General features: G+C 39.7%; 1 protein-coding gene across 13 annotated transcripts in view; it reads right to left on the bottom strand.

Moving 5' to 3' along the window:
• ST3GAL3 (ST3 beta-galactoside alpha-2,3-sialyltransferase 3) overlaps positions 1-20,929 on the bottom strand; it is a 192,506-nt gene that overhangs the window by 93,171 nt on the left and 78,406 nt on the right. For 10 of the 13 annotated variants that reach the window (XM_069023173.1, XM_069023171.1, XM_069023179.1 and 7 more), the window contains one exon: positions 17,029-17,121. The exons of the other annotated variants lie outside the window; for them this stretch is intronic. In XM_069023173.1, the coding sequence (XP_068879274.1) occupies positions 17,029-17,121 (93 nt within the window). The remainder of the gene's footprint in view (positions 1-17,028; positions 17,122-20,929) is intronic. 13 annotated transcript variants of the gene reach the window in all.

The following is a 20,929-nucleotide window of genomic DNA, read 5'->3' as shown; positions in this document are numbered from 1 at the left end:
ACTGTTGTGCACTTCTGTTACTCATTAATAAAACGTGGTTTTACTCTTCTGCAATGCCAAGACTTGTCCTTCAGGATGCTCACAATACATTAAACTCCACCTCCCTCTGATTAATGAACACAACTGAGAAATGCAACATAAAAACCAATGGATACTCCAACCTCCCTCATAGTCAGAGACCTCACGGCACATCCACATTACGTAACACAGAGTTGTGCTGTGAGACAACCTGTCATGCACAGCCACACCAAGGTAGGAGCCTGGTACCCAAAGCAGGAGAGCCATGTCAGAGAGAATAAAGCTACCCATGAGGCTTATGAGCTCTGGCACAAGAGCTACAGATGAGCTTCTCCTCCTTTCAAAGGCAGGTTTGTGCCCACTATTTCATGCTTAGTGCATGCATTACATAACACACTGCTCAAACTTACCAGATTCAAGCTCGTAGCGTACTTTGTGGCAACATCTGGCAGACAAAGAATATGCAGTTCAAATCTAGTTTCTTTTTCTTTCAGTCAGATGAGCTCTCTTCTGCCTCATCTTGTTTTTTTCCCTAGTCTCAGGTACCTGGATACAAGGATTAAATAATTCTGAACATTTTACAGGAAAGTATAATCTAATAATTTATCTTTGCAATTAAATCCACTATCAGCTTGCAAACAGCTTGTGTGAGCTGTCAGAATGTTCCCAGATTTCCTTGGAAAGACAAAAAGGTTTTACAGTTAACTCTGTTAACAGTTAAGTGGTTGGCAGTAACTGTCCACACAGTCCTGCAGAGGCCAATAAGCCTGAATTTAATAGAGTGGAAAAGAGGGAGTTAGTGAAAGGAGGCAGATCTTGTCACTGAAAGTATGTCAAATGAGAAGAATGAACTTAATAGCAGTTTTACAAGAGACTAAAAGGAGTGACACAAGTGTAAACAAGAGGAGAAAGCAGCACATTACTGTAATAATACTAAAAAGAGAAAGTCCCAGCTCAGGGTTCAGCTATGTGAAGAGGAGGCAGCTTGCTGGTTTTTTGTAGACCAGTTTTGGAGCAGAATCCCATGGTTATGTCTCTACATGGCTATACTATTTGGGTTACATTTAGCAATCTGATCTTGTTATTTAGCAACACAGACTTGCTGATTCATACAAGCTAACCCAGAACACAAAGTGTTTGGATTCTCTTTTCCTGTTAAAGTCTTTGTTATTTACTGTCTGCAAGATTGCACTGAAGTTCCAGCCAAACTCATTTCTGCTGTTTCCAATGTACATTCCAAATACAAAAAACATGGCATCACATCAAATGTTAAAGTAAGATCATTATCATCCAGCTGCCAAACAGTTCCTACAGGTTCAGAGGCAGACAGTTACAGAAATCATGAACAGTGGCTCAGCAGAATGAGCTGACAAGTGTTTTCATACTTGTAGTATCACACTGTAGTATCACAGCATACCGGGAGACATGGTGGTCTCGAGGATAAAAAGATTTTACCATGGAAGGAAAAGGATAGATAAGGGAGTGGCTCATAACCCCCAGGTCTACCCAAAGAGCACAGTGTGCAAAACTGCAAAAGCAGGCAGAAAGACTCAGCACAGAAAGGGCAGAACAATCTTTTACCAGCAGAACAACCCAGTAGCCTCTAGGAATGTTACTCACCATGCTAATCACTGCAGAGCTGAGGATGAAAGCTGAGGTCCTATTGTGCTGTGCAGCATAAAACCGTGGACCAGCCCATGCAAAAACATCTGTCATTCATTTGGACAGATAAGGCAAAGGCAACACAAATCTCAGAGGGAAAGGGAACTGCACAATGGTAGTAGTTATTTTAGCTCTGTAGTTGAGAAACAGTTTTAGGTCAGAATGACACGACACAGTGTGAAGAAAGTAAAGCAATACTACAAGGATAATTATAATGAAACACTGTAATTGAAGAAAACCTGGAAAGTTCTAAGGCAGTTTTAGGAAATAAAGCCAGGAAGGCCTTAGAATACAGATGTAAATGAGTCAGTTCAGTAATTTGGCAAATTTAAGGAAGTTCAGACTGAAAAGCTGAAAAGAATTCCACAATCCAACCACCTTCAGGATTTGTTTGAATTTCTTGTATCTATTTAGCTGTTGCAGTTCTTTAAACTCTCCTAAACGCAAGGTGACCTTTAAGAAAAAAAAACAAACCAGCACAACCTGAAAATTTTGCCAGCACATACAAACATATTCTAAAACACACTGTCCGGAACGAGCAGTCTTCAGAACAGGGCACCAAACAGTCTCTATAATAAGCCATGAGCAATTAGTCTGCTGGGAAACAAATTAGCTCACTTCATTGCAGCAGAGTGAAGGTGGCTGTCATGCTTCAGGGGTGATGTGAACTGTAGGGTCTTTTCCTGAGCAAGGCTTACTGGAAACCCACCAGTTTATACCTGATAGTGGGAACTGAGAGAATTTCCAGGGCCTAGGAGGCAAAGCTTTGCAGTGGCTGACTACAAACCACCAAAGTACTGCTTGTGCTCCCTTAAAAGGCCCCAGAGAGCCAGAACCCTCTGGTCCACCAGCACATGCTCTCTTATTCTTCTCTGCTGCCTCTGAGTCTTCCCATTCCATTCAAAACTCCCCCAAAAAAACTGAGAAGAGAGATCTGTCTTAGGTTCCCACCTATACCTTTACCATGCTTTGGGAAGCCTACAGACAGCTGAGCTCAGCTGGGGAGCACTGTGACTGGGATATACGCACACTGAACATGCTTCCTGACACAGATTTACAAACTGCTGTAGAAGAATTAAAAATGCTGAGAACAACAAAGGTTACCATCTTATTTATACAAAAAAGTAAACAGAGACGTAGCCCGAGAGATAAAAGAGGGACACAATCTGTGTGACACAATCTCCATCCACACGGAAAGGCAGATGGAGCCAAAAGAAGAGCTCTGAGGACAAAAACGGGAGAAGGAAGGAAGTGATTGCATTGCATGTGAGAGAAAACAGCCCAGGACTATGGCACAGAACAAACTCTGGGAGACAAGACAGAGAACAAGCATCTTCTTTCCTAGGGCTGCTGTGAAACGCAGCATTATGAAGTCGGAGTATTGAAGAATTGACACTTGGCTTCCACAGTCAAGACATGTCTCCAAAATCTTCTAGCAGCAGATGAAATGAAGAGATTGATGCCAGGTATATTCAGAATTTTACATTAGGCTAATTTTATGCTTTGTTTTGTAGTTATTTCCAAGCTACTGGTCAAGAATTTCAACTGCGATTTGCTGGAGAAATCAGGTTGGTTTTTTAAAATTTTGTTTAGTGGTCTGACATGAAGAGGGTGCACTGTAATCCACAAAAAAAACCCCCAACCTAAACCCAAAATAAAATGTAGCAGACAAACCCTCTCAACACTTGCAAACTGGAACAAGTTTGGAAACCTCTCCTGCTGTGTGTCTGACTCTCTAGTCTAGCTGACATGCCAGGTCTTGGGTATTAAAAGAAACACCTCAGTGGCAGCTGAAAGTCAGTGCCACACTAAAAAATAACTTCTAGAAGTGAAAGACTCCCACAAATCTAGAAATGCCTGAAGCATTTAACACTGATTTTCCCACTTAATGTTTTACTTCTTAGCTGCAGTGGTCACTGTGAACAAGCTGTTGAGGGCTCTTCCTCAGCCAGATGTCTGGGATACTTAGGGTTCCTCTCCCCACCAGGGAAGAGGGGCTTGTCACTGATGGCTGCCCCAAGTTCTCCAGAAACAGACAACTCAAATTATTACACAGTTTACCAGCTGCAGACAACAGTGCCTGTGCATTTCTAAACAGGCCAGGCAACTTGTCAAATACAGTTAGAGCTGTCTGTGGGAACCTTTTCCTCTTCCCTCATGCACCTCTCCTCTGCCTCTTATTGGGGTGCCTGCATCTCCAGGGAACATCTCAGAATAAACTGCCCTCCTGGTATCCCTTTATTTGAATTACTGGATCTTCTGTTTAACGTAAGACAACATTCAAGTATTTTGAGATCTTAACTGAATAAAGACAGTTCTGTCAGTGAAAATATTTACAGTAACCTCACTAATTGAGACTGATTCCAGCTTCCTGAATCTCATTATGGTAAACTGGGCACTTCTGTGAAAGGGAAACAAAGAGGAGATGAATTAAAACAAACATGCAGAAACACAAACAACTGCTTCCAGTGATGTTAATCATTACAATAAATCTGTCAAAAACATCCCTCTGACTGACATCTGTCACAACATCTCAGCAGTTCATTATCACACAGCCAATGTTCAGATGGAGGCAGAGTGCGCATCAGTCAGCACTGCAGATCTCACACAGCTCTAAATTTTTACATGAATTATTGTGTACCTTAGAGCACTCCAGACATGACTTATTTCACAGGATTTCTCTCCTCTTTCTCCTGGATGGCCTGGAACCATCATTGTTCCCATCTCCTCAGAGAGGGTGCCGTGTCTGGCAGCTAATTATGCAGAATGAAGTGCTGTTTCTCCTCTGTGCTTTCTGTCCAACAACCCACAAGAGATGGGAAAACACTGGAAATCAAGCCCTATTAACATAAAGAAAAAAAACCCACCCAAGCTATTAGCCCTGTTTTCTTTAATTTCCTGACTGGACATGGTTTAGGAGTCCTCCAGCTTCTGCAAATCCTAGTAATGTACTGAAGAATGAAAAATCTGCTTCCCAGAGAAGAGACAGAGATCAGCATTTCAAATCCACACCCTCCATTAGCAGCAGGTGCCAGATCTGGAAAAATGAAGCAGAACATTTCCTCTTTTCCTTTTAGAAAATACCCAACAACTACTTTCCTGCTAAAAGACCTTCCTTACTGAGCACAGGTGGAATCTTTGGCTGTGCAGGACAGATCTTCCACCAGGCTACTATGGCAGAGCAAGACCAACTACTTCTTTACAGATGTGTCTACTCAGACAAGTTTCTTCACCCTTGACAGATGAGGAAACCCCTATGTGAAATGAGCAGTCACAGAGCAGAAGTAAACAAGCCTAGTGTTTATAAACTGTTTGGTATCCTGTTGTTCCATAAGTAGTTATTATTACCCAGGAGATCAGATCTGTCTTAAGGAGAAGAAATGCCTGGTACATGTGCTGACAAAAATCCCCATAAGGGGAAAAAAAAAGAGAAATTTTATGGTTTTCTTATTTTAGTTTTATTTCCTTAAACCAGAACCTGTAAGCACATTTTGGTTCTTTCACATTCTAGACATCCTTTCTCAGATGTTCCAAGAACAGCAGGAATAAGTCAGCGACAGCAGACTGAGAGCTGGCCTGTTTAACCAGAGCCTTGGGACCAGCATCTTCTTCTGCAAATGCCTAAACTCCACAGACACCACTCAAGAAACAAATCAAAAGCAAAAAAAGCTGGCCACCACTGGCTCTAAGGAGTTGCTTATTTTGCCACAGGTTACACTAAGACTGCCTGGAGCTGTATATTGTATCCACCCATGAGGTTACACTCATGATTCACAAACAAATTCTTAAAACATAAACAAAACTCCCAGAACAGATGTATGCTGTGCTACTCATCCCCAATTCACTGCCTGGTGAAGCAGCTGGTGTGGGGCTTTGAACATCCCTGAGACCATTCCAAATTGGTGTTTTCTATCCAAACTGGAGGCAAGACTCTCCCACCACAACAGCTGGCATCCTATGGACTTGCTCGTGCCAGCCCAGGATAGCACATCACGGAGCTCAGGGATGGCTTCAGGGACAGGGAAACCCTGTGTCACAAACAGCTTTCCCTTGCTTGTCATTTTTGGGTGACTTAAAAATATTTCACTTTTCCTGAAGCATTCAAGGGAACTGTTTGTATTTAGAATAGCTCAACTATGGGCCAGTTTTCACTCTCAGTGTAAACTGTCTGTAACAAAAAAAAAAGGAAAAAAGACCCAAGCCCAGAAACAAACACTTATGGTGGCTAATGGAGCATCACCTTCCATTAAAGGCAGCAGAGACTGCTAACAGAGCCAGGCCCACAGTAAATCAGATGCACAGACCTTTTCATGTAGGAGTAAAATCATTGTGGTTTTGTGCACTGACATAATTATATATTCTGGTTTCAGGTGTTCCAAGATCTTACAGAATGTCACACATATTTTGAACTGTTTCATTCCAAGATAAACTAAGTAATTGCTAAGCAATCTCTTTATCATACTGATATCAGCAGTGTAAACAGGAACCTAGGCTGGCACAGCTGATAAACAGATCAGAAACATGCTAAAATTGGTGTGACGGAAATATCGGTTTAGAAAAGGGAAGCCATATAAACATCAAACCTTCTTTTCTCTTTTCCAAGAACTGTACAAGACATGTTACTTGAAACTTACATAATCCTGAAGTTTACATCAGTTATTTAAGCTTGAAGGAAGAGCAAGTTAGAGTGGCAGATGCAATGATTTTCAGAAAAACCACAATTAAACACGTCTCAAGAAAGTCAGACAGAGGTTTTTCTGGTTTTCAAGCTGGACACTGGAGTAAGCTGCAGCCCCAACTTGCACACAGGAAGTTCCTGTGCAAGTAAATCAAAGTGCTTCAGGAGAGAAAGGACGTGAACATTCTTAAATGTAGGGCAGATTACACAAAAAGGAAACAACTTTTACTGAAGGCATAAATCTCCAGAATTTAGCAAGACAGAAGGAGAATAAAAACCCACAGTGAATAATACTAGTGAAATCTGCTCTCCCATTGCACCGCAGTGTGTGGCAATGCTCTTGCCCTGGTTTCCAGCATTACGTGTGTTTTGGGTTGGGTGAACTTGGGAAACTACAGGAACTTCACCAAGCTACTGTGATCCCTGGCACTACTGCAACAATTACAGAATTGCTTTGATAGTACTTAGCAATTCATATATGGCTTTTATTTTGCTGCATACTTAGCTTAGAATTGTAGTAAAGGTACCGAGAAAATAGTTGCCAAAGGAGCTTTTGCTGTTCTCGCTGCAGTGGAGTCAGAATTTCTACAACATTATCTGAACAATGTTCTCAAGTGACTTTTCAAATTGCTACAAAGAGAATTTATAATCTTTTCAGTTTTTACCTTCATTTGCCTAATGTAGAGTTGGAGGGTTCCCCAGACTGTTTCTAATTTGGTCTAATAATCTTGCATAAATAATCAGGCTGCCTTTTCATCCATACTCTTAGCCAACGTGCACTGGCTCAGTGACAACATTTGCATGCACTGACACTCCTGAAATGTTTCAATAATAGAACAGAGTGAGCAGTAATAGAGGAGAGAGAAAGATAGAAGAGGAAAATAATTTGACTTGAAATCTACCCAAAGATAGGAAGTGTGATGAAAGCCACCAGTAGGGAGTTCAGAAGGATCAATTATCCACCCTTGAAGGCAATTCAGAAAACTTTGAAGGAAGCTGCACACTTTTCTATGGCAAGAGGAAATCACTGGTGCCATACAGAGTCTCAAAGATACCAAGGAACTACTTGGGGCTCTGGGGAGATGGTGGTCTGGACCAATAAATAAGAACCTTCACAAAGCCAAAGTCAGTTTTAATCAAAACAGATAAAAACATTTTCTTATGGGAATGTGAGGAAGAGAAAAGAAGGTAAGACTTGTATATCAAAACTGCAGTGATATTACAGCTTAACCTTCAAGCTCATTGATATTTTTCATTTCTTGCATTCCATGCTAACTGATATTTTCCTTCATTCAAATGGATTTAGCTCTTCAAGCAATCTTTCCAGCAAGATTTTCCTGGAAGTCAAACATTCTTACTGGTATAGCTTTAAGAGCAGATGGGCCACAGCAACAGAGCCCAAACACACATGCACAATAAAATATGCTCATTTGGTGGCATGAATTAAGTTTATTGCTTCTATTACAACCCTACATGCTCACGCAAACATGGTTATTTATTTGTACATTTGCAAAGCTGTCCTTCTTTTTGTAGAAATTTAGAAATAATAATTTAGAAATAATTTTGGTATTCTGGAAAACAACAACAAGAAGCAAACAAAAAAACCACCCTCAAAACAAACAAACCTGTCCTGTTCCCACTCTAACATATGATGCGGTGTACTCATATTAAAGCAAGAACACATATGCTCTGCATCTTTTTCAAAGCCAGAAAGGCACATGCTCAGTAAAGTTCCTGTGTCCATGTTCCAGCTTTCATTTTATAGTCTCACTTCATTCCAGAGTCATGAAAAAGACACTGAAGACATATTTTTCAGTCACAAAGCCTGCACATCACACGGATTCACATACTTCATTTTAAACTCTTGAGAGAGGTCAGACATGAGAGATTTTAGCACCAAAAATGGCTCTGACACAGAATCTACTGTCATGATCAGCACATGGGAATTGCATGTATTACTTTACACATTTGTTTAAAGGTTAAAAAGTCAATTTGGGATAAAGAGAACAACCTACATGAACTGAAGGTGAAACCATATGTCTAATCTCTACCTCCTGACCATCAGCTCCCCACGTCCCTATCCTGGTGCCCAGGCTGGCTGATCAAGGTTTTGCAGTGCCATTACCTTAGCTCTTCAATTCTCGAGCTGCGCTCCTGGCAGGGTTTGTATAATGATATGGTAATTTCATAAACTGAGTCAGTGAACTGGTCTGGATTAAAAAAAATCTTGCACAAAATGAGTAGATGGATGGGGGAGGAAAAACTCATGTTCAGCTATAAGGATTATTTTGCTTCCCCAGTTCATTGTGCTGTGCACAGGCAGCTCTGCTCACTCAGGTAATGGAGCAGCACAAAGGGCAGCACGAACTCTTTATGCGAACAGTGGGGATGCAGATACAGAAACAGAGCATTTTCTTTTTCTTTTTTTTTTTTTTTTTTACATCTACTGTTACACTGTGCCATATCTACTTCAACCTGACTGCAGCAGCATGCACATCATCAGAAGTGCAGCAATAAGCTGCTGCCACTGAATTTTGTTTTGAAGTACAAGCTCCAGCTGGTCAATCAGTGCATGAATTTCAGAGCTAGCAGTGAAGTTCTGTGTCCAGTTACATCTGCTCCTCTATGGAATTACATTCCCAAGCACTGTTCTCTACAATAAAAAAATGAATGCAGGGAATCTGCCACAGAGAAATTAAGCTGTACGAGCAAACTTTAAACAAAGCTTTGGTTACCACCACTTCAGTACCAGAGGTTTGCAACACTCTGGACATGAATTATCAAATGTTGCTTCTTAATCCCAGCTTGCTCCTACAGACAAGGCAGGTGTAAGGGACTGAGGCAGTCGGGGTGTTGTGAAGGGCAATCCAATTGGCCCAGTTATAAATAGCAAAAAGAGCTCAGACAACAATCCCAGTTTGAACATTGAAAGCAAATGTCTCCTAATAGACTGTGCTGTATATTCACGAGAGACAGCCACAGCAAAAATATTTTGTGAGATAACATACTTGCCACCTTTAGGCTGAAGTATGAGAGATTTAAATCTCTCAAGTGAGTCCAAGACAATAAAAGAAACATAGGAATTAGACCTGTTGCATACTCTGACCCAATTCTGTCACTCAAAATCTACATTAATAGATATTTTTTTAAATCATCCTCTTAGTAAGTGCCTTCAAATTGTATATAATACCAACACACTAGCTGCAGAGGTGAAAAAGCAGAGAAAGTTTTTCTGGAACCAACATATAAGGGAGAAAAAGGCACCACTTCATAAAATTCACAAGAAAAGAAAGGTAGAGAAGCACAAAATACTCCTCTTGCCAGCAGTGACAGTGGGACAGCAGCTGAGTGCATGGGAAGATGTGTTACTGGAAAAGGCACAGAGCTCTGCATGGGGAGGTGCTACCCAGACACCAGGAGCGATTTGAGAGGGTGCGTGTTTTGACTTGCATGTTTGTTTAGCCTGGGATTTACAAAACACAGAATAAGGAGGTGACAGGAGGTAAGGGTGAGCAGCAGCATGCTTCAGTGCCCCTGGCACAGGCCAGGCATTTAACAGCCTGGAGGCTTGGAGAAATGGAAAACCCTGACAAGCTTAACTGATCAGGGCACCAACAACTTCTCTTTTATCCCTCCTTTCCCCTCCTGTGAGTCTTGAACTCTTTTAGCCAGAGTTAACTAAGAAAATGAGGGAAACTGATGATGTTCAGCACTGCTTAGAAGAAAATACACCTGCATCAACTTGTCCCTTTAAATTCAAACCTCAATAATGCAACAACGATATTTCCTTAGTCTTTGATGTGGGTACAGGTGAGAGATGTGATGAAGATTCCAGGTCAGCGGTCCAGCTTCCCCAAACACCCTTTTGGGCACTGGCACCAACAAAGTTCCTTTCAGAGCTGTGATTACAGCAGTTACTGGAGCTCCAAATGTAACTGTGAGCTCTGAAACAACCTCTGTCACCATCACAAACTATTCCTGAATGAATGCACAGGCACAGAACAAGAAGACTTAAAGAAGGGACAGGGATTTGAGTACTCCCCACTCCCAGAGCAGTAGCAATCTCATTTCAAAGGAAAGCAGAAGACTTTCTCACAGCAGTGTCTGGGACACAGGCACCCTGACTTCAGTGGAAGTCTTGAGATGTGTCCACTCTTCGTTGAACACAAGCTGCTTTCACAGCTCAAATTACCAAAATTAACCACCTCAGTGTGTTTCAAAATGAGATGTACATTGTACTTACATTTAGAAGACAAAAAACCCCTACTATCAATAACTAATTCAGCATATATATATTATATATGCTGAATATGTATATATATATTAGATATATATATTATATCTCTTAAAAATTAAGATATACTACCCACTGCACCTGAAGAGACCCCAAGCTATGCAGCAGATGTTCCACACCAGTCAGGCAACAGTTTTTAATCCCTGTAGCAATCCTGTAGCAATGTAGTGGCACATTAATTATCCAGCCTATTTATTCATAAGCTCTCAGGAACCACATGAAGCTGCCATCCTTCTTCCTCTGCTCTCTTTAAATAGTTAATCACAGAAGAAGCAGCCATCACCTGCACTGACAGCCCCTAAGCACTGAGCTCATGCCCTGTCACTTCAGTACAAGCCCATGCTGGGCATGGCAGTAATTCATGAGGCACAGAGACAGTCAGACACGCATAAAGTCAGTTCTAAGAAAGGGTTAAAAATTCTCTTTTTAGAATGGTTTTTTTCTGAATATCTAAACAACAAAGCAGAAACGTGTGGGATGGACAGATGCTATTGTGTGGTTGTTATAAGAAGCACAGCTTCCTGAAAGGAGATATGGAAATGAATGTGGAAATATTTAGGATCAGAGGACCACATTTTTAAATAATCCTGACTCCTACTAAAGCCCTTGCTGAAGCTCAGTTCCACCCAAAGTCCCTATTGCCTATTTGCATATAAGAGTGGGTTTTTTTCCCTAAAGTATAAAAGCTGCAAAACCATATCTGTAAGACACCAATAGCAAAGGAATTTTTGCCAAGCTTTGATGCGAAGGAGACAGGAGTCTACAATCTAAAGAAAGGCCATCTGGTGCTGTCCCATCTATGCTCCCCCAGCCTGTGGAAGTGGAGAAAGGCACAGGAGTCTATGACCTACATAATCAAGGGGGAGCTAAACATCAGAAAAAAAGACCCACAAAAAAATTACTTCAGAGAAAGCCAATGAAATTTCTGTGGCTGGCATAAATCTGTGTCACGAACTCTCTGCTGATATGAAAGCTTTAAAAATTTTGAACTTTATGTACAAAGAAGCAATTCAGCATGAAATTATAAACCCAGAAGACTTTACATGACAGGAGACCTTATCCTCTGAGTGAAGAGCAGGCTACAGTATTGAAAAATAAGAGGGGAAAAAAATATGACTGTGAAGAAAATACCAATTGCTAATCAATAGAAAGTTCACACCAGGATAATCAAACAAACCAAACTGATTTTGTTTCTGAATTGACTTAAAGAGGTTTGTAATTCATATAAGGCTATTTCTTAGCACCAATTGACTAGAAGATGCTTACAGTCATATCCTTGGTGTAAAAACAGTCTTATGTATCTAAAACACAAATGATAAATTCATTCTTTTGGTCACAACACCTACAGATTTGTTGTATATTGAACTTCCCCTTTCACCCTTATTCTGAAATACTTTCAGATACTCTTTAAATAAATCTTTGCCATGTTCCCCAACCAAACACAGATACACAAGTCTGCAGGCTGCAGACATTCCCTATTTACCGCCTCCTCTAATTTTTATTATTAGCTGCCAAATTACAAGAGCTTGTGGTTGGAAAATTGTAGCTGAGTATTGAGTAGCTGAACTGTCTCAGGCTGGCAAGTCAGCCACAAATTGTGGGCAGAGGTCTCTTTTCTCATTTGATAAAGAATAGGGCATAGAAAGAGCTGGACACAGGCAGCATCGTTTCCACAGCAAGGCCAGACACGCAGGAGACTGCAGGGTTACCACTGCAAATACAAGTTAGTGCCTTCTACAAAAAGGTCAAAACATTAACTCCAGACTTGTAGGTGACCTCAGACCAACTAAAATAGTATAATTCACTGAACATAGTAGTCTAATTCACTGACCTACTGATGCCATTTTACCAAACACACTTGCCATTTTTTTTGTAGCATTCTGAAACCAGTAACCTTACTTCAGGCACTTTGAGTCATTATCTGCTGTTGGGAGATTTGCAAGAGGCAGAATCGTACTGTCCTGGAAAGTGAAAAATTAAGAGAACTCCTTCATTTACAGTGAGCAGCAGATGCAGCCCAGCTGGCCAGACCTTACACTGAGATGCAGGACTGAGATCATGCACCCATTTCTCTTGGTGGGGTAGCCACTGTCATGACTCAGATTACAGCATGTTTTTCTGAAGGGATGTCACTCTGCTTTTAAGGCATAAGCATTAAAAAAAAACAGAAAAGAAAGGCATGGGCACAACGTATTAGACCAGGCATCCATTTTGCCCAATACTTGACTCCAGTTAAAAGCCTAAGAAACAGAATCAAGGTACATGCTTCCCTCAACATCCATTTAGGATGTAACTTAAAGAGCTCCATGCCTGAATACTTAAGAGCATATTTTATTTTTTTAATCTTTTGCCCACTATGGAGCCCATTCTCAGAAAAATGCAACTGGGAATAGCATGAAATAGCACTTACCTTTATTTTGAACCTGGAGCACAATATTTGCAGTTAATATCTCCAAATCTTATCAAACCATGTCATTCAGTATGTTATACAGGCTTGTGAATGCCCTCTGCTTACTCTACTGCACAGAGTATAACTAAGGCACGACTAAGTCCACCACACACCACAAACTGTCAGATTACTCTTCTCCACAAACACTGTCTTGTATCTATCAGGACTGAATTTGGCCAGCTATTTTCTTGCCCCACCACTTACCACTGTGAGATCCCTCTGACATTCCTCACAGTCAGCTTTTGGTCTTACCACCTGGAAAAATGTGTCAGTGCTTTATTATTCATCCTCCATTCCAGGTAGTTTATGAGCACCTGGAAGAGCAGAGATCCCAGCACACTTTCTTCCAGAGGACTCCAGGAGTAACATCCCTGTACTGTCCAATCTTCTTATTTTTTCCATACAGTTTCTGCTATTTACCTAGTCACTACCTAATCACTAAGGATTACACCCAGTTTAATTTTCCAAAAAGCTTTGAAACAGCAAATGTCTGGTTGTTTTTCATTTTTTGGGCTGGGGTCAGTTTGCTTGGGGTTTTCTCTGTGTGTGTGTGTGTGTGTGTGTGTATTATGGTTTATCTAAGAAATCCATATATATTGTATTAGTTAAATCACCTTTATCAAATGCTAATCCAGTCATTCAAACAACACAAGCAGATTTACAGGGAAGAAGTTCCTGCTGCAGAAGACAACTTGTCTCCTCTCTGTGTACAAGCACTAATTCTATTCTTTATTTTTAGGTTCTAAGAAGAGCCTGATACAGAAAGCAGGCTTGCTCTTAGCTTCCACTTTCCCAAACAACCCCCTAGACCCTTCTTGAAAAGCCCAGCACGTTTGCTGCTCTTCATTCTTCCATTCTAAGGCCAATTTAAGCAATGATTGTACGCAACCGTGTGTAACTCGGCAACTTCAACACCGAGTTCCTCACAAAGTGAGAACTTTTCCTAGCAATTCTTTGTGCTAGGAATTCACTCCAAAACGTCAAGCTTCTGTCACTTTCCCCCAGCCTGTCCCCTGGAAATGAAGGGTCCACAGGGAAATTGTTCTGCAGTGAATACCAATGCAAATAACTTCTCTGCTACAGCTTTACCTTCCCTTAGCTCACATGTGATATTATGACTATCTATCAGCTCATCGGGATATCTGACAGGCTTTCTGCCTTTGACAGACAAAAAGCTTTATTATTTTTTTAATGTCTTTACAAAGTTGTTCCTCAACATTTTTTTTGCTCTACCTCATTATGGTTTATATTTAACTTGCCAAAGTTAATGCTCTTTCCTATTCTCCTCATTTGGATACAACTTCTGCTTCAGAAAGATGACTTATTTCTAGGAGTTTTGTTTACTTTACTGTTTAAGCAAGTTGTTGTTCATTTTTGTGGCTTTTCTTCCATCCCTTATTGCCCCTCCCTTCTCACACTTTACCATTGAAACTGGACACAGTATTCTAGAAATCTTGGATTGTAAGGTTTTGTATTTTAATTTTAAGTTGGTGCTTCACACAAAATTCTCAACTTATTTGTGCACATATTGACTTGAAATAGCACTTCAGAAATGGTATTTTGTTAAGATAATGTGAAGGTTTCTCTGTTTCCAAAACAGGTTTTTTTCTATCTTGAAGGTACAATCTGCATTAGTTCCTCCCAGATGTTTTATTTCATGTTGGATATATTAGCATATATTTTGTTGGACTTTGGCCATTTAAATCAGGCAATCCAGATTGTTCTCTAGAAGTAACTGACCTTTTATTTAGTACTCTACAACCTGGGATTTTTTCCAGATCGGATTATTGATGAAGGGATCAAACATTGCTAGAATGAGAACTGATCGACTGAGGACCTCATACAAACAAACAAACAAACTAACTAACATTTAGTTGTTCTTTACCATCAACCACATTTTTTGATTTCTCAGGGCATTGCTCTTTAATCCATCCAGTGCTTGCTCATGCTTGGTAAAGTCTGAACTCTCATTTTTACCAGTAAAAAAACACTTATGAAGAAGAGCTACAACCTCTGAGAAATATTTATTCTATTTCAACTATTTCCACTATATTTTGCCTATTTACATTTAAAATTGCACTAAGAAGTCAGGAACCTTAAAATGGGAAAACATTTATTCATTTTATTCATGCTTGAAAACAGCCAAACCAACTTTATCCAAATATTAAAAACACCCAACAAAAACACACATTTTACAGCAAAGACCAAGCCTAAAAAATGTCAGCTGTAGAGATGATGGTTTCCTAATGACACAATCAACTGAAAACAAAAGCTAGAATAAAACAAGCCATGCAGCTCAAATCTTTAAATGAACAAGCAAGAGAATTTGGCTTTAAGAGTTCTAAATATATTGAATACCTGGCTTGGTAATATTAACTTTGCATAGTTCTCTGACTACAAGGAAAGTTGCAGAAGAGAAAGAATTTTAAGTGCAGCATGGAATTTTTTTCAGAATACTGGTCAGCCATCCTTACAGCAGTACTCAGTAAAATAATGAAATGTCCAACACAGAACTCAACTCATAAAGAAACCCAAGACACCACAGGAAAAAATGTCATCATTAGTTAAATTTTAGGGTCCATGTTAGATGAGCACCTGAACATTACCTGGTGAGATGCTGTCTTTAAAACTGTGAATATGATTTTTCAGTGTATGACCAAGACAACAACCCCTTGCTTTGGCTAGAGACACGTTTATACCCCTTTGCATGGAATTAGTTCAATGCTGTGAACTACTGGGAGAAGGTGACTGAACAGAGATCTGTAAGCAGCTGCTGAGGGAGAGAATAAATATCACTTCAGATTCTAGGAGGCTGAAAACCTCCTTCTCAAAGCCAAAGTATTTTTAAAATTAAAATAAGATTAATAGTTTTGTAATAATGAGTTCATCCTACTCTATACTATTTACATTTCATATGTACACAAACACAGATTTAAAAGCACTCACTTTCAGTTCTAGTATTTATATTCTAACCAGAGTTCCAAAATTCTCACAGAAGATAATACTGATAATTGTTTGGTTTACACTGGTGATGGAGAACTTTAGTGTTTTGCTTTGTTTTTAAGGCTTGTCTGTAGTATCTCCTGGTTACAAGGCAATGTCAGATTTATTTTTTTATTTTAAAAAAGCTTGCAGACACCATGCTTGTCAACAAAAACAAAGACAGAAGATACCACCAGTTTGAGGCTTGGCTTGAAGGCTGTGATCACTCAACCTAACCTATATATGCACAGGTCATGGAAATTCCCTCCTCAAAAGAAATAAAAAATCTCTTTTGGAAAAGTGCCAGTTCTGTTAAATAGTCCACAACCTCTTTTGCCAAAGAGATCATTGCACTACAGCATCTCTTCCACGTATACAAGAAGCTTGTACAAAGGTCAAACAACCCTTTGGTCAAATTTTCCACTCGATGAACCAAACTGAAATCCTTGAGCCTCAACAGATTAATGTTCCTGCCAATCTATCTTCTGAACTGTCTCCCAGCAATTCTACAAACTCCAGGCACCTGAGGGATGCTCTACCCTGTTCTCCCAAGAACAAAAAAACCCAAAACCAACCAACAACAAAACATCACACTTTACGATCTACTCCAGATAACCACGACCAAAGCTTCCGAAGCATTTCATCATCTGGTATTAGCAGTGAGCTCAACCACATATTTGTATCATGCACAGACAACATAATTTGTTTTATTACTCAACATCCAGAAGCCTCTACTCTTTGAGCAAAGTCCTAGTCAGACTGAAGTCAACTAAGCCACTGCCACTGACCACTCAAATAGTCCAGAATTTCAACACCGGTCTCTCTTTGAACCAATCAAGTGACAGAGTAATGACACTTTTCAAGACAAACTCTGCCCATCACCTACCTTGAAGGATGAGAAGTCATATGGGGAAGTGGGAAAAAACTCCCACAGTGATTACTTACTTTGGGAAGATGACAGTCATGAGCGCTGATGCATAGCCTGGCTTGCACACTCCCTCAGAGAAATTGGCATACTTTGATGCCAGTTCTGGAGGCCTGTGGAAAAATGAGTACAGAATCAGGACTCTCCTGGCTATGAACTAGTTTTTGCAATCATCTAAGTAATTTTTCTCCTTATCACTTTGCAGAAAACAGCTGCAGGGAGTAATAGCAAACACAGACCATTATTTATTTGTTGCACTATGGCATCGCAGAACAACAAACAAAGGAGAGAGGTGAAGATATCTGAAATACCATTAAACCACTAGTTTTGCTGAAAGATTTTCAGCAAAAAAAAGATTAGCAAGGAAAATCTCATGGAAGAAAAATATCAATATATAATTTTAGACTTCAACCTTTCAAAAGCAAAAAAGACATAAACAGCACTTTGCTTTAGCTACTTTTCTAAGTTATGATCAAAGTTAAAATTATAGAAAAGTATTATTTAGAAGATTACTTAAAGATAGTTTCAGGAATTTGAAACAAATCTCCAAGAAGTTCTGGCAGGGTATCATCAAGGGATAAGTGCTTTCAGTATTTGGAAGAGATGACATTGCTGCTGCTTTGTTGAGGTGTGTCTTAATTCAGCTTGACTAGTGACTCTTGGGCCAAATTTAGAATATGCAAGGTGTTTTTTTCATTCAGTTTCTGTACAGAAACAAGATTAGCAAATTAATTAAAGATATTTCAGTCTAGCACATACACTTACCATAGGTCTACTGAGTGATCTGGAAAAAACATTTCATTTTGTTTCCCTATTCACCACCTGCAATAGTTTTACATTTATCCATTTCATGAAAGCATTACAAAGGTTAATTCACTTGTGCTTTCAAAGTAACATTAGCTATCTTAGTGTCAGCCACAATATGAGAATTGTTAATATTCCTTCAAAGAACAAAAAAAAGCATTTACAGTTCCATGCTCGACATTCAGTGGAAGCTGCAAAGATTCCATCGATAACGCTGTTCTTGCTACATCATTATCAGCAACAGGCAGGTAATGAAAGGTTTTTCCTCCAGTTTAACAGTAGGAGTCAAATGAAGGTGACAGTGCAGATCCACAGAGCAGCTCCACAAAATCAGCTCTGAAGAGCCTGTTATTATCACAACCATGTTCTTTCCCAGGCATCTCCAATATCACTTAACCAGCAAACTACTGCTAACTGCAACAAATGTGGATTCAGAGAGTTTGAAAATTACATATAGGAAGGACAGAAACTCCATGCTGAACTGACAGTAACTATTCTTCTCATACTGGTCACACATCATCTCTCAAGAGGCCAGTAGCCAGTTCCAACTACATGAACAATAGATGGACAAACAATTTTACAACTAGCTGCATGCAGTACAAAACCTCCTATAGGAACTACGGGAGAATGGTCTGGTCTCTCTGTATACAGAACCCCTGTAATTCCAAATATATAGATATATACAGAACCTCTATGGTTCTTTAAGAATAAAATCTATTTCTGCTGAATAAAAATCTAAACCTTCAACAGCAGGAAGAAAAATAAACTGGAGAAGATAAATAGTCACTGGAAGTATTTAATTTCTTAAGACCTTGTAAGCTAAAAAGCACCATAAAAAGCTTAAGAACAGGGATCCTATTTAATTCTGCCACAGATATCCTGCATAGCTATGGTCCAAACATGTAATATTTTACTATCAAAATTCCTTAACTATAAGATGGCAGTACAATACATTTGGCCATTTACACTGTCAATTATTTACAATAAAAGTTTAGATATCTCTAAATATATTATAAAGACATGAAGAGAAAGAGACAGGTGTAACATTATCTAGCACAACCCAAATCCATGAATTTGGTTTCCATAGGTGATGCTGTGATATCATAATACATTTCTCCAAATGAGAGAGATGAGAAAACATCTGAGACATGAGCATCCAAAATAATTTGCGTTCTTACGCCAGTCAGGATCTCTTTATAAATAGGCACATGAAGCAAAGGCCTGTTGCTGACAAAACAGAAAGTTCTAATGGTGCTAAAGTATATGTCCTGACACAGACAAAAGGGAAAGCAGGATGTATGGATCACATCTTGTTGGAGCATTTCAGATACAAAGAAATGTGGGAAATTTTAATTTCTATCAAGCAAACCTAAGCATTGCTAGAATTTTATTGTTTAGGCAACATACAGAAACCCCTAATACCAAAATCTTCAAAAACAAGTAGAAAGCAACTGGAATTCATCTGCAGCCACCACGGTAGTGAGTCATTGCTGGCAAACTTGTAAAACTATTTCAGCAGCAGGCCTGTCTCAAATGACCTCAGTGGTCACACAAAATATCTTGTGCCACAAGCACAGGCATTTTTCTCTTTTCTGATTTAATGGCGCTTTCATTATCAAATTAAAATGTCACTCAGATGCCCATCATGGTGTTTCTGCACAAGAATAGCAGGCTGAGACCCTCCTGCATGTGAGCCCACAGAATGCCAATCTCTGCATCCTGATGGGGGGGAGCTGTCAGAACAAACCCACAAACCCACAAAGACACTCAGAGCTGCTAAAGCCCCCAGGCCAAGCTGTTAACATTTCTTGGATGTGATGAAGTTCATGATCCAAAGTGCCAGAGGCAGAACAGTTCTCCAAGCCAACTGGAGCTGCCATCTCGTATCATTCAACATTTGCTCATCTCCTTTCTTCGTGCCGCATTTTGAGACAGCAAGCTACAGAAAACTAGAAAGGGGCACTCTACATTTTAAATCCATCTAGGGACATGTTTTACTTGTTCAATCTCTTTGAAATATGCATTGCATACTGTCACTGCCAACATGCTCATAATGATAAGCCCCTAGTAGGTGTAACCCAGAGCAAATTTAGAGTAAGGCTGGATACAGCCTTGCTGTTTACCATCCTGCTACCAGACGAAGCTCTCCAAGCTAACATCCCTTTAGATATATACATTTGCTTTGTGGGTATTTTTTTCTGCAAGATCTACAAATCTTGCAGAGATCGGTCTTCCATAAATCAGGATGCAAAACATCCTGCGTGAAGTATCCCATCGAGAACTACACACCTTTCAAACAAATCCAACTTTGAAAAATCACACTGTGTTAGTAGGTACATGGTACTGTAATAAAAGAGCTGTGCAGAACTGAAGTCTACAAATAAGCATCTCCTTTGTATTTGATGACAATGTGCCTACTACACTGCTGCATATATTGCTGCTTCTTTGACAATGTTTTTATGTCCATATGGGAAAACCAAACGCTATTACTTTCTTAGTCCTTTGAAGCTACTAAACAGCTCCATCTCACTAGCCCCATTACTGTGCCTGAACTCCAAGGCCATCCTGATAATCCAGCCAGCCAGGACCATCATGATGCTTAGGACAGAAGGGTGCAAATCTCCTCTACATCTTCCAGGTCCAGGTACATTATTCCAGCTCCTGATGCTCATGCTGGGCTGAGGTAGTTAAAGAGCTAGTGGAGACAGCAAAAATAATATAATTAGATGACACTGTGGACCCTTTAAATTTTGCTCAGATTTTCTGCAGGAGAAACATAGTAAAATAAAAAATTGCTGCAGAATAAATGAGAAAAACAAATCAGTCAGTAACTGTAAACATCTGCTGTTTTAAACAAGTGCCTGCATGAGGGTGAAGTTAAAGGGAAGTAATTGGCTTATTCCGCTGAAGAGAAAATGCACTCTTGCTTTTTTTTTCCTGACTTTTCTCTTATGAGACCAGCACACATCCTGAATCCCTAAGATTTTCTGTGCTTCTCTACACTTATGTGGACATCAATCTTAACAAAATTTCACAATTTGGATAAGTTAAAAATCCAGCTGCTTTCAGAGGATTTAGAAAAAGTAACAAGATTTTTCCTTCTGCTTGCATTTGGCA

The sequence above is a fragment of the Aphelocoma coerulescens genome, chromosome 8 (assembly GCF_041296385.1).
Source record: "Aphelocoma coerulescens isolate FSJ_1873_10779 chromosome 8, UR_Acoe_1.0, whole genome shotgun sequence".
NCBI lineage: Eukaryota > Metazoa > Chordata > Aves > Passeriformes > Corvidae > Aphelocoma > Aphelocoma coerulescens.
The sequence above is the reverse complement of the archived record's forward strand: the minus strand, read 5'-3'. Positions and strand labels throughout refer to the sequence as shown.